Raw genomic sequence first — 14666 nt, forward strand, 5'->3', positions numbered from 1 at the left:
ATTAAGGTGCCGGACCTGGCATGAAACTGGGGCGAGGTGGACGAACAGCGCTTGAAGCCGGAGAGAGCCGAGGCGATCGCAAGAACTCTTCCTCCGCAGCCTAGTCACACAATTCTGTGCTCGGAAAGCATAATTTGCCCGCCACGCTGTCTCCGCAGACGAGGGCCTAACTCGTCACACAGCCAGTGCACTGACGTTTTGGAAAGACAAAAATGACGCTGAAACTCTACGTCGGTCATGTAGGCGAACGGGTCCAGACGGTAATGGTGACGCTTGATGCCGCTGTATGCGATGACACTGGCTGCTGCTTCCACCACCATGTTCCCGAGTTCAACTCGAGGGGTGTTTCGCGATTTACGAGCTTGGCACGAGTTCGCTTGTCAATCAATACCATTGGTCACGCCCCGCGCGTGGCATGTACCTCTTGCGCGCGTACCCACCATGGTTGGGCCACGCCCAACTTCGGCAACAGTGACGCGGTGCTGAACTGAGGGGCATCAACGATCTTGATTGCCGAAATAAAACACGCACAACGCAGTCATCGGTGTTGTACTGAGCATCACTATCAAAAACAAAGCGTCGACTTTCGCTGGCTTATGCATATATCTTCTTATGCTGTGATGGCCCCACAACACGGTTCATTCTCTGCATTGTGACGACGTAGCGCACATCAAATAATTATCGGCACGTCACTGTAACTGCTTGCAAGGCGTCGATTCGCCGTGGTGGACGACGATGCTGAGCAGTGCGTAGTGTTTTTCAACGACAACGTATCGCAGCTGTCGTTTCAGATGGCTGCTCTGTCATCGGGGATGTATCGAAGGCGCATTGTTCAAACACTGTCAGCGCCGAGAATCGCTCGTTTTTCTAGACCCCGTGCCAGAAACACTGCCCACTAAACATTTGCAACACCTTCCTGCGTTCAAAGTTTAATTTCGAAACTGCACACAACAGCCCTCACCCACCAAAATCCGATTGTTGTGCTGTCTATCTGCGATCGCTGTTAGCTCAGCAGCACTGGCAATCGGCAAGCACATTGCAGTGCACAACACACTCAAATTTTGCGCACATGCACACGGAGGCATCTCCACTGGACAAGCGATGACATGCGGTGAATTGTGCCCCTGGGCAGCGCGCTGTTCTTCGCAATGCATCGCGGAGGCTTCACGCGCGCAGATAAACTGGTACATTTGCACTGTGCTGCGTCAATACGGACTATAGAATACCATACAGCGATTTTGTAGCGAGAACCGTTGCTCCCGTCTCTACGGCTAGAATGTAGTTCATCATCATCATCATCATCATCATCAGCCTATATTTTATGTCCACTGCAGGACGAAGGCCTCTCCCTGCGTATAATGTAGTTATTCGTTTGTAAAGCGGCGGCCTTAATAGCCTCAGTGAAGCGCCTGCGGTGAACAGCCTGCCGCAGCACTGCGTTGCCATTCCCTTAGCAGAGAGGGAATGGACAGATCATTATCATGACTGACTATATCGAGACTAGCACAGCAGCGCCCCTGGCGACTGATCACAGTATGAACTCCCTCGTGCGTGCGACCCTCTAGAATGTATCCGCTTGTATGCTTTCGCCTCACTGTCGCCACTCGCGGCAAAAAGTGCAAAATTTAATAATTCGCTCGATCTCCGTTAGTCATCAGAAATTTATAGCATTCAAAACGAAAACCGATGCTTGAAGAAATAAGATATTTGTTATTTTATTGGGTGAATTTTAACGTATTCGATTGATGGAAAGTGTAGGTTCAAGAATGCACCGCATGTGCCCTGTTGGCATTTGACGGAGGATAGAAAGGTAACGCCTAAACCAGGAGGCACGCCCTTGACGCGCCCGAGAAAGGCGTGGAAATCGGCTCACGGCGAGTGTGCAAATAGACAGCGGGACAGTCACGGTATTGCAAAATTGCGATAATACGATGATAACAGTACGTGGCGCTGGCGCGCTTTTTTGCGCAGTCTTCGTTGCTTGAAGCGCGGAAGCACTGCGCCGCGCAAGTTGCGATCATGTTGTCATATGCGGCCTTATCTCGACATTTCTTTTTGCCGGCTGTTTGTGCGCATTCCTTGCTATATCCGTTCACTTACTGCCATTGAGCAAACTCGAGTAAAACTCGTGTGAACGAGAAACTCGGAGCATCCTGCATAGCACCCTAGGTTTCAATTTTTGGCGATATCACAGCTGTGAAAAAAAGTACAAAATAAACATTTCGGTTCGCAGTCTTGGTTTCGAGATATCCGGAGTTCGGCGCATTCGCGTTTCGAGATCAGGGGTGAAAACCCATGGAGTTGAAACCGTGCGATTTATCCAATAATTGGAGATAGTTTGAGTTAACGAGAGTTCACTGTATCTACGGTACGCGGCGTGCATTTCACATCGCGTGACAGCTGGGACCATACGAAGCTGCTCTGCTGCTGCTTTCGTCACTGCTTGCTGGTTGCTACTACAGGTAGGTAGATGTCAAGGACATTGTCGATTACATGGTCAATTTATACCATCTCTTCCTCCACTTGCGCCTCAGTGGCTCACGTAATTCTTCCATTTCTGCACTTTCCCTTCCGCTATGCCTTTCCAGACCAGAGCATCCAGATCTTGCATGTTGCATGTTCGTATTTGCCACAAAGCCTTTCACGCCACTCCACACAAGCTCAATCGGGCTAAGTTCGCAATGATATGGCGGTAAGCGTATTACAGTGTGGCCAGAGTCAGCTGGAATGAAAGCAATGCGATACTTATTACCCCCCGTTTTCACAGTTTGAATGAGCGTAATCAGCTCCGCCTTTACCATGTCAGTGTTCCGGGGCACAAACTTCATGGAAAGCCAAGCATGCTTGTCCTTCTTCAATGTACTCACGCGGGGTATCTTTACCAGTTTAACTGAATGGTATGGATAATTTTCCATCACAATTATACTGTTTGGAGGCAAACACGGCATCAGCTTTTCTTTAAACTATTTCTCGTAATGGGCGCCGTCCATTTCGTCATGATAGTTTGTGGTTCTTTTCTTGCACGGAATACTTCACCGGCGTCTGTCACGAAGCCGTCCTCATTGCCACAGAGTAATAAGCCTACTGCCCTTACCACTGGGGTTTGGTGGACATTGGTTTGTGCAGTCATTTTTTTAACTACGGTGTTCATACTTTGCACTTCAACCGCACTCCTTACGCACTGTTCCAAACACGTTCAACGCTAGCTGCTTCATTTGTTCCTCATAAAAGCTCACCCGCGAACAATCTGCAGGCGGCATTTTCGCGAAAGTCGAATCAGCGGGCAGGACGGGTCCCTCAGCGGTGCTGTGGTTGGGCCGACTACACAAAAAAAAGTCGCAGTTTCGCCCGAAAGGCGAAGCATCGATTGCGATAGCAAATTAGTAGTTACTGAGTAAGGATAATAGTTTTATCGGCTGTATTAACTTGGACACATGGGCTAAGTGAATTAACAAGCATGGTGTCAGCGCGCACAAGCAAACATGAATAGATGACACTAGATGTCAGCGGTTGCCTTTGTTCGCTGAAGCAGGAGCGAGCAAAGGAACAGAACTGGTTTCGGCACGTAAAACCCCAGAACGTAGAAGGTTCGTGCGGTCGGTCTATCGCTCCAACGTAAACTGAGAGGCGAAAGCACAGCGCATAAAAAGGTAGGAGCCGTGTGCAGATCGTTTTCAAGATACGCTGCGCGCGACCGCCCGCAGCCGCGCAAAGTACAAGAACGCAGTTGCTGGCAGAGTAGAAGCCGCACCCTTTCCCTCCCGCGCTGCCAACCCGCTTTCCTCTTTTTGCGTGCGAGATTGAGCGGCCAGTTTCCCTTGCGCCCGGACGCAAAACACGCAGTTGGTGCAGTAGTACAATGTCGTGCCCATCCCTCCCTCCCTCCCATCCCCCCACGGCCTTTCGCAAGACGGATAACGTCGCGTTTGCTCTCCCCCGTGTGTTCGCTCTCTGTGAAAGCAAGCTTATCTCCCGCGATTTCACTCGCACATACAGCATACGGCGCGCGGCCACAGTTTTATCGCACTTGGACTTTAAATGGAACCTCACGGGGACGGCCACGCCGACGGCAGAAATTCGCTTAGAGTGTCCATATAATTGCCATCGTCATGAAAAAATCGCCAATGTCAAATCAATTATTTGTACTTGATAAATTAAGATAACGTCTACAAGACACAGTTGCATTCATTTTTTGTCATTTGCAAGTTTTGACTCGAACGAGCGAGAACTCTGTTTTCAGTATCATAGGGCCTCAATAAATGTTTTATTAAAGCGAAGCAAGATCGCATAAAAATCGCAGCTGTAAAAATGCAGAGAAGCCTGCAAGTAAACATTTTCGGACTAGATCACTTGTTAAGGCCATTAGGACAAGCAACGGGTTCCGAACACTGGCACTACATCTGGATTCGCAGGAATCAGCGCTCGATGGTAACGTAGCCTTGGCTCTGCTGCACGGAACTACTGAAACCGACAGTATAGAATGCTCGCTTCTTGCTCGCGCCACGGTGATGCGTAAGTGCCGCGTCACACCTGGGCATCTGCTAAAGGGCGTAACGATTGTGCTTCAGCAGTTCAGTACCAGTTTTCGAAGTGATGTTATCCGTAATTCATTACGATGCAGGAAGTAGCAGCCAACGTACGAATTATAGCTGGTGAGTTCGCAAGGCGTATCAAAGTTGAACGCATTCTCAGGACTGCACCAGTTTCGAGCTATATATGTTCAAATTGTCCGACGAAAGGCATTGGCGTTCCAGTTACTTTTGTGCTTCAATGCATAGAACAGCGTTGTCATCAAATAGTAATTAGAACGTGAATGCTTGTAAGTGAAGCGCATGTCCTGTCGTCTGCATTCTTGTCCATGATTTTTTTTTCGCTGCTATTATGCTACGGAGCACACTTTATAACGAAATGCTCTACAATTCAGTTTAATAAGTCACATCAAGTGACGCGCTTTTTGCTCGTTTGGATTCTTCGCGGTATTGGGTATGAACGTGCACCTACAAGCAGCCAATTGTATTCAATTCAAAAGAATTGCCCGATCCCGCATCCTCTAATATTTGTGACAACGCGCTTCAGGAGCGTCGATTCGCGCGATCTTGATATCTAAAGATGAGATATTGTACTGCATAATTTAAATATCGCCTTTTCCCAATGACGGTTAGCGATCGCCACTTTCTGCCAGTTGCACACTGTGTGTTTTCATGCTGACCAAATTGAACGGGAGAACAGTCTGGGCTGTCGAAATTTCTTTTTTATGCTGTGTTACCGACGTCTGTGTCTCTGGGTGGGGTTGTCAAAAGTCGTGCACGTTCTACATGATATATTTTAAAATTTTTACTGTAAGCGAAGATAAAGGTAAAACAGTTTAGGAGTAGTGCATAGCAGTGGTTAGAGAAGAGCAATCTTCATCATGGCGTCCGTAAGCGTTGGGTCGGTTAAAAGGTAGAATGGGACATCATATCATTGAAGGTTGCCCAACATCGCAGCTGTTACCATAGTCATTTACTCTTCGCTGAGAAGTCTGTGTGTATTTTTGCTGAGATGTATATCTGCATTCGTATTGTTGAAAAGTATGTCTGCTCTACGTTTATTATCCTTTGTCATAATTAAAATGAAGGTATTGTGATTGTGCTCAGAGGTCAACACGTGGTCTCTAGCACCTGCGTTTCATTGCCGCACTGCATTATAAGCCGACGGCTTATATCTGTCATGGGCTGGTTAACGTCCCTGCCTTTCGCCTTTTGTTCTGTCTCTATCTCTGTCTCGGGCGAATTGCGGACGTCTACAGGGTTTTGGGAAGACGCAAGCTACCGTTGAAGCACTTGGAAATTTTTAGCGCTATCCGCATACTTGACCTATTTCAGGTGTTTTCAGCCCATCTCTTTATCTTATCTATCTGCGATGTCGAAGTTGAAGTTTGAAGTTTGTTCTGTTAAATTGCCTGCACAAAGGTAGGTATGATATTGCGAAGGAGGGGGTCCCATAGTGAGAACACTATAGGGGGACCACCTCTAGTATTTTAAATGAAATGTAAAACTACTAAGCAGTAAAAAAGAGTAACAAAACAGGTACAATGAAGTATGAACACTAAAAAATTATAAATAAATTAAGTAAACGAGCACAATCATTTCAGTGATTCAAGAATTCTGTTAAGATATAAACAGTCATTATTCACAAAAAACTATAAATGGCAGGTTATTTCATTATTCAAATTGTGGTATTGGTTGCGCATAAAATCGCGAAGCAAACTCTTAAATTATGATACGGAAACAGCAGTTTTAATATTACAAGGCAAATAATTCCACAATTTTATTAAAACCAAACCAAGTCGTTGGGTACCGTAGACAGTGCGGACTTTTGGAAGTAAAAAATTTTGTTTAGAGAAACACGTGTATTATTTATATTGGTAAGTCCTTGGAAGAAAACCAATTTTAGGAGGTCATGGCTTCTGATTGCCCGATGTTCAAACATGTAAACGTTGAATTTCACAAGATTCACAAGATCTTATCATGCAGAGCATGATAAGATCGCGGTACAGTTCTGTAACATATGTGATCGGCGATTACTCCTAGTAATGATATGGATGGCTTGATTTTTCACATGTAAGGCAGAAAGATGTGAGTGATAGGTTTGACCCCAGGAAGTTACACAGTAGTTTAGATGGCTACGAATGAATGCGTAGTATAGAGTAACCAGACTACGTAAATCAATACGACACCTAGCTTTGAGTAGAATTCTTATCACATATGTTTTATTCGATGTTCATTGATATGCAAGTTAATTTTTAAGCGTGAGTCAAGCTCCAGACCAAGGAATGAACAGTGGTTGGAGAGATAAAGAGCATGCAAATTAATAAAGAATGGCATAACTTGCGAGTAGTTATTGGGTTTAGAACAAATGATTAAGAACTTATATTAGGAAGGATTATAGGAGTTTGTTTTTACTACCTAGCCTCTTAAGCTGACCCAGTGACCAACGCTATCAGCATGAGCCACTTGGTATGTGCTCATGGTAGTGATGCGGTCATGGTCGTTAAATGGCCGTCATTTCAGCTTTGTCATCAGACTCTCGTCATGCCGTGGTCGCCACGCCTTCTATGCCGACCATGTGGCCCAAGTTGTCTGATAGCTTGGGCCACAAGTTATGTATTCGTGGTGATTATCATCACTGTCATCATGCTGTTGTAGTGACATGGCCTTTGTCGTTCCATCGACGCAATTCCTTCTTTGTCATCCCATAGTCGCTAGTGCGTCGGTGTCATGCAGTCGTCACCATGCCACCATGCTGAAGTTTTACCATGGCAAGCGAGTGCCATAGTAACATGGGATGGTTCCGCTTTTAACCACATAATGACCCTTTTCGCGGTGCAATTTGTTCTCGAGATACGAGATGGCGCTAGCGGCGGAGTGCCACAAGTTGCCTCAGCGAAAGCGCGCGAATACGAAACCATTACCCCTTCTGCCCTGTTTCTGTGCAATCAAAATGTTAATCTCTGCATTGAAGCAAAAAAGGAACCGGAACGCCCACCTAATTCGTCCCACATTTTAGGAAATAACATCTCAACGTTGGCGCCATCCTGGAAATTAATTTCAAGTGGATGCGTCTTTAGAATTCGGCGGCTGCAATTCGTAAATTGCAATATGCGCCGTAAAGTAAATCATTACGGAGTTATTTAGCAGTTTGTTATTACTTCTATATGCGTTTCGATTTCTCGTGTAAGTATTATCCGCTGCTGAACAATCCTCCTCAAGGACTAGAATTATATCTGCTACGAGCGTTTTTTTTAAAATTCCAAAAATTTTAAAAATTATCACCCCAGATACTAGCCGCCGTCTGCTGGGCTGCAGATGGCGAGGGAGAAGCGGCACGTACGCAGTGCCTACTGTTTATTGGTTGTTGACTTTGAAAAAATGTTCTCGCTTCAGACGTCCACTCATGGGAGGCTTAGGCCCGGCCATCTTAAAGTGCTGGTTCCACAATAAAAGTTTATTCCTCCTCCTCCTTCAAACACAATTAACTCGAATAAAAAATTTTAAATCATAAGCTAAGAGCTCGGTGTGCATATTGAGCTCTCTGACATACTTTTATCTAGAGGGCCTTAAGTCTTAAATATGGTCTGAATCTCGCAAAAAAAACGAATTTTTTGCGAAATTGCAAGGTGTTTTAGTAAAAAAATATATGCCTTAAGAATTTGAAATTATTTTTAGCATACACTATGGCGACATGCGAAAAGGAAGAAAAAATATTGTAGTTGAAAAATTTGCGCAGTTTATGCGAAAAAATTGCTGAAAACCCAACATTTCTTGCTTTTTCACTGAGCCAAATAACTCGATAAATTCTAATATGCATTCAGTTATCACATTATATGAAAAGAGGATGCCTCTACAATGCTCTAAAATAATATTTGCTATTACACCTAGTTACAGACTTGAATAAAACAAATTACCTTAAAGCAACTATTGCTTCTTTGTGGAGACTTGAAAGAGCGCTCACGCGCTGAAAAAGTTTTTTTCGACCTAAATACTTTGGTGAAACCTTATTCACACAATAGCCATCTAGCCCATTTTATTTTCAAGAAAATCCACGATAGTCGCTTTTTGGGCTGGGACGTTTCGCGTGGAATGGCCCTATTACAAAGGTCAGAACAGCTGCGTTCCAAACCTTCTGTGCAGCAATAACAAATCTATTGCAACTGAGCACGCCCGTAAGCGATTAGGTAAAAATAATCGCATGGTCACCGCACGGGCGAACTTCACTGAATCAGAAACGTGAGAAGCCACTGCTTGAACCTATTTGTGAAATAAACAACGAGCATCAAAACACACTGATCTTGATTCAATTCATGAGGGCAAGTTTGGAGAGCTTTGAATACATTACTAGCCTCGCTTTTAGAACAAGTACCATATGGTAACGACGCTAGCTATGTTCGGCGCGATACTAACCGGTGAATGCCAGTCGCAGAGGGGAGGAGACAGTAGGGTTGTTGCAATGACGAGCAACATGACCGATACACCGGCAGGCAAAACAGATTGGCCGATCGTCTGCGGATCGCCACTCGGCTGGATTTCGGTAGCGTCCAATACCGCTGACCAGTCGATGGACATAGCGAACATAATTGGATCCCATTTCTTGTGGGCCCTTACACGGTCATACGTGCCAATGCACTCTTCCACGTCGATGTAGTCGGTGGCGTAGAAAATTCCAGGATCCCGCGGCTGAGCCAGCACAACCATCGGGGTTGTCGGCGTTGATGTGGGCCGCGCCATTTCGGGTCCTGTTTCATCCGTCATGTTGTCCACTCCGAGGTGACGAACACTGCGGAGCTCGGTCATTGTTTCCATGGCTTCCCCGCACCTCTCACCAATTTGTTGCATTGCGGAAGTCACTTATAAAGATGTATTTACATTATTTACATGACAAGTCACCCTCCTCAGCGAGACACCCGAAGACCAGGATTGGGACGTCGAGCGGGGCAGGGCCATTGCCGGGGACCCTCTGAAGATTTTCCTGCAGCGATGGACCTCTGGCAGCCTAGCCCCGCGCACCAAGAGCAATAACCGTTGGACAAATGAAGTTTATTCCTATTGTTACAACGTTTACAAGAGAGGCAACGCTACATAAACAAAATCGCTGTCGAGACCGATTGCACCTTGCTTGCTTGCTTGCTTGCTAGCCTGTGTTAGTCGATGATACCCACTATGGGGGAGTGCACCTCCACACGTCAAATCGTCTTCTTCTGACTGGCGCCAATCTAGGTTGCCTCGTAATAATATAATCGTTCCCCATCCTGATAATAGAAATGAGGGTAACTAGATGGGCTTGTTGGTATGGCTTCATCTAATGTGTTGTAGCGCAAGCTAAACGACCGGGACAGATTTGTTTCTGTCAAATATGCCTTTCAGTGTCCCTGTCGATCAGCTTGTGCTACAACAAAGAGGAAGCTGCGAAAGCAACTTAACTGATAAGGCATATAGGACATTTCGTAGAATGCGCGAAAGCTCACTTCATTCAAACTGTAGTTACTGTAAGGCTGTATGCAGAAAACATCACCGTCTGCAAAGCCCATGTAACATCTATTTTCTCCTTACAAAGGACGTAAACAAGAAACACAACCACAATGGTTAAAAATCCCGTCGTAAAATTTAGGATAGTCATTAAAAAAAGCTTGCTGTGGAATATTGTTTGTTCAATGACCTTAAAATACAGTACCTCTTTCCGAGCACTCTGCTGTTGCACACAGGAGTTTTCCTGTAAATAGAAGAAAGCCTGTTTAGTCGGATAAAGGAGTGCTGTCAAGACCACAAGAAGGCACACGAGTGCGCAGTGGGATGCGAATCTATGCATCGCGCATTGAATACAGCTCTATCACTCATAGAAACTATGGTTTGAAAACAACGTAGATAAGGCTGTGTAGAGCGAAGAACTATGCAATTTTAATTATTGCGAAGCGTTCGTCAAGTTGCTATTCAGCATCATTAGGGATTACACAGTTTTAGTGGCTGACGCAACGTATGGGTGCGATGCGAGAAAACACCTAACAAGACGTTTCATAGAAGTCTGTGATCAGCCAAAAATGACAACGTCCACAGCTACTGAAGGCGTTTACAAAACGCCTTTCTCAGTCTTCAGAAGACGCCTTGCGACAGACAAGTACAATACATTGTTAAAGCGTTTAGCGTCTGCTGCTTCCTAAAAAGGTTACGAAACATTGTATGCATGCAGTTAAGAAACGTTTACCAGAAATATATGGAAACCATTAGTGCAGATTTCCTTACACACACACATATATATATATATATATATATATATATATATTATAAGGCTTTGGGCCCTTCCTAGGCTTTATAAGGTTTTCAATTATGCAGCGCTCGAAGTAACCACACAGTCCGCAGTAGAACAACACGTTCATGCTCTTTCTTTCCTATGTTCAGTCTGACTCCTATAATTTTAACTTTCGAAATGTTCACTCATTCATTTAGATTCAATTTTGTTTGAATTTGTGCATATAATAATTTAGAAATACCACCTCTCCCCTTTGAGCAAGGTGATTTTTCTCGTAGGTTCAACCGTAGGTGCAGTTCCCTGCGGCTGCACAGGTGATACAGTAAAGGCATCGTGGGGCAAATGGCTCTGTTGGCCTCATGATATTGTCTTCCTCTCAAAATGACAATAATGATTGTGAAGTTACGATTACATATATATATATATATATATATATATATATATATATACTAACGCGTCCAGATGTGCGAGTCCGTGGCCGCATTACACTACGAATATGTTGTTAATCGCCAGAATAAATCCGAAAATGGTACGTCGTAGGAACTAACAGCAAAATTTATGTTTAGTATATGAGAAAGAACTGACAGTTTCGAGTTATGGACGTCCGACGAATTTTTGCAGCGCAGTGTCACAGAACGGGCGTTGTGGAGCCGCACACTTGAACCAGCCATGCTGAAACTTCCGGAAAATGCTCCGTGATCACAAAAACCTTTTTAGCGATGACTGTCTGCATAGCAAATGTTTGTCGGGCTTATCACCAGCTGCAACTGGCATGTCATGTCCATAAATGTTTGTTCTGCAGGGAATCACCCTTTCTGTTATTAACGCATGTCTGTTGTAATACCGCCTAGTAAACAACGGTTGATCAACGGTGGTCGCTGTCTTGTCATAGCTGCACTTAACGTAGCGAGCAATGTTGTTTGGCGACGCGTTACTGCCGTAAAGAGCGCCGAAAATGCCACACGATGGAGTGCAGAGGCCCGTTACAGAGCTCGCCAAGTGCAAGCACGTTTCCTTGCTTTCGTGTTAGTGGCAATGAACAGTGAGAAAAAACGAGCAATTTCCTGCCTGCACTTTGCACGGCGGCTTGAAATACAGACAGCAAACAGCGTGAGCTTATTGGCTTAGTGCACATTCAGCTTTCGCAGATTTCTTTTGGCCTGCTGGCGGCCCTTTCCCTGCATCTACTGCAGCCACAGCGGCTACTGGCCTCTCGGTCGGTCCGCCCATTCTTTCATTAGTTCACGTCTTTCTTTGCTTCTGTTAAACAACATTCACGAAGCGTGCTCTTCATTGTATGGTTTCTCCTATTTATGTGCCTGAACCAATCGCATTGTTGCCTTTGGATTAGAAAGCTTTCTTTGACTCGGACAGCGGAACCGCCTTGCAGGAAATCTTTGGCGTCATCACAAAACGATAGCAGATACACGTGCTTATTTGAACGTTTCTGAAAAATGCCGGTAGTCTACAGCGAACCACCAGACCAGCTTTTGACCTACTTTGTGACGCGCACAAGGCAAGACCAAAAGCTACGCGAAGATTAAATAGGATCCGGACCGATTATATATTTGCTTCTTTTTGTGTGGACTATGTACTTCATTATGGGAAACGCAATAGGACCGCCCATGAATCGCGGTGGTAACTGCGGTATGAATGATACGAATGACATGGTTGTCGGTGGGTGATCACCGATATGTAATTCTTGCACCACAAGACCCAAAGGCAACATAACGTTTCCGCACATTGTGTGTACGCATAAGCAACTGTGTGTGCGCGTATTATTTTCCCATTAATAAACTGTTATTGTTCAGCAGACGTCTTGTTCTGTAACAATGTGTAACTCGACTAGATGCAAGTGAAGTCACTCAGCACTAACAACTACTGCGGTAAGCATAGAGCCCGGAAAACCTTTCGCTCCCCTGCAACTGCCTTAGAATTTTCAGTGCTATGATATCAACAGTTGGGTTTAGCCTGCAAAACGCGTCAAGTACATATTATTTTTCACCAGGAATAAGTAACATCTAGAACTGGTGTATTTCTTAGGAAATCAGGTTGTTTCCCTGAAAAAATGTTACTCTGCAATGACCTATCTTGTGAGGTGCCCTTCATGGTGAACCACTAGAACATGGTCCAAAGGCCAGTCACGAAACCAGCTATTTTTATTGGCCAAATTTGTGCCCATGAAAACAAGTTACAGTCGGGCAGAACGACAGCACAGAGCACATTCTTCGATTGTCAAAAGCTGAAGTGCGGGTCAAGCAGGTTGGCTATTTGGCTGACTCTTCGAAGATTATAGTCTGATCGCTGGACTTCAAGAATGGATATTATTCGCGTCACGCATGCAGTATGTTTACACGAGGTGCCAGTAGCAACACTGACAATATATAGAACCAACGAGAATACTCTAGAAATGTGCGATACAAAAAAGCGCGTCCTGCGCTGAGCGACAACTTTTAACATTTGCTAGCCGAAGAAAAGTGATCGCCGGGAAACATACCATTTTCATTAGAAATTCCTGCAGCTCCTGAAGGAGTAAACGTTATCCACAGAAGTGTACAATGAAATATCAAGAATATCATCACGTCGGCTGCACGCAACGGCCGCTTCATAGAGGAATTCCCTGTAAAGGCAAGAAAGATGACGCAGATAAAATTCACTATCTTTTATAAGATCTGAAGGGTGATTTGGACAAACACATTTAATATATTTCCATGGAGCATACAGCCCAGTTTTCGATGTTCACACGGATTGCGTGAAAAGGGGGACTATTTACTAAGTACCTTTTTATTTATTCAATAATGCTCTTTCGGCAATTGCATAAATAACGTCTGGCAGTAATAGGTTCCGCTCTGTTTAATGTAAATCACGTCGGCCCATGATTTTACAAAAGAAGACATGAACGTTTTTGAGGCTTCTGATAAATGGTCTTCTCCAGTAACCGGGACAGTTTAAGGAAACCTTTAACTGAAAGAACTGAAAGGCTAAGGCATTTGATAGCATCTTTGCAGGTCAGATATCTGGAAATGTTGCTAGTCTTGGGACGTTCATGAAGTATATATGAGGACTATTGGTCATGTTCAATATCATAACGTCCATAAACTTGATTGTTGGTTGTCGGCCCTACAACACCAGCAAACATAAGCCTCACAGGCACACATCACATCATTCCCATGACGGCACAGCGCCGTTTAAGAAACTCCCCCAGACGGTTTAGCCAAATTACCCTGTATGTGTTAAGGCTGTTTCACATGCTGCGACTGCAGTCACGAAAATCGGTGCTGTCGCACGCGTCGCAATGCGATTTTTAGAGGGCTGATTTCACACTATTGCGATTTCAATGATGCGGCTGGTGTGACGCCCAGGGTTGCTTGCTGCCAAATTTTGTGGCAGAACTCGTGTAATTTTTCAAATGTAATGGAAACACCCGTGCGTTACAAAATTATTGACCAGTGTTGAATAGGAGAAAATAATATACGTATTTGTTTTTTTAAATGCTTCAAATTTTAATTTGTTTTGGAGTGCGCAACTGCGGTTTATGAAGTTCAATACTAGCAGACATGGTGGACATAAACAGCTGTTCGCAGATGTCTATTCTTGCTGTCTCATATGCCTTTTATGCCCGTGTCGTTCTTCCTGCGATACAACAAATTACAAGAGGATCTATCAGCAAGCCCATATAGCAGTTGTCATCGCATATATGCAGTATTCGGAATTCGGCTGCAGCGAAGTCGCCATGTCAAAGTAGAGACCCTCGCGCTTCCCGCGCTTAACGTCAGCTTCTGAAGAAACGATGCGTGTATATTGCTCGTAATTCCGCACAAGGGGTTCCTGCTCCTAGCAATATTCTTGCACCAAACTTAGCAGCAAGCACCAACCAAAAAGCT

General features: G+C 44.7%; 1 protein-coding gene across 1 annotated transcript in view; it reads right to left on the reverse strand.

The window, feature by feature from the left end:
• The window catches only part of LOC119439977 (membrane metallo-endopeptidase-like 1), a 668359-nt gene extending 654419 nt beyond the window's left edge, over positions 1 to 13940 (reverse strand). Inside the window, exons 1-3 of the mRNA XM_049662695.1 lie at positions 13931 to 13940; positions 13280 to 13438; positions 10210 to 10248 (exon numbers count right to left, since the gene is read on the reverse strand). Coding sequence (XP_049518652.1) covers positions 10210 to 10248; positions 13280 to 13438; positions 13931 to 13940 — 208 coding nt within the window. The remainder of the gene's footprint in view (positions 1 to 10209; positions 10249 to 13279; positions 13439 to 13930) is intronic.
• Between the last annotated feature and the right edge of the window lie 726 nt (positions 13941 to 14666).

The sequence above is a fragment of the Dermacentor silvarum genome, chromosome 2, assembly GCF_013339745.2.
Source record: "Dermacentor silvarum isolate Dsil-2018 chromosome 2, BIME_Dsil_1.4, whole genome shotgun sequence".
In the NCBI taxonomy this organism is placed as follows: domain Eukaryota; kingdom Metazoa; phylum Arthropoda; class Arachnida; order Ixodida; family Ixodidae; genus Dermacentor; species Dermacentor silvarum.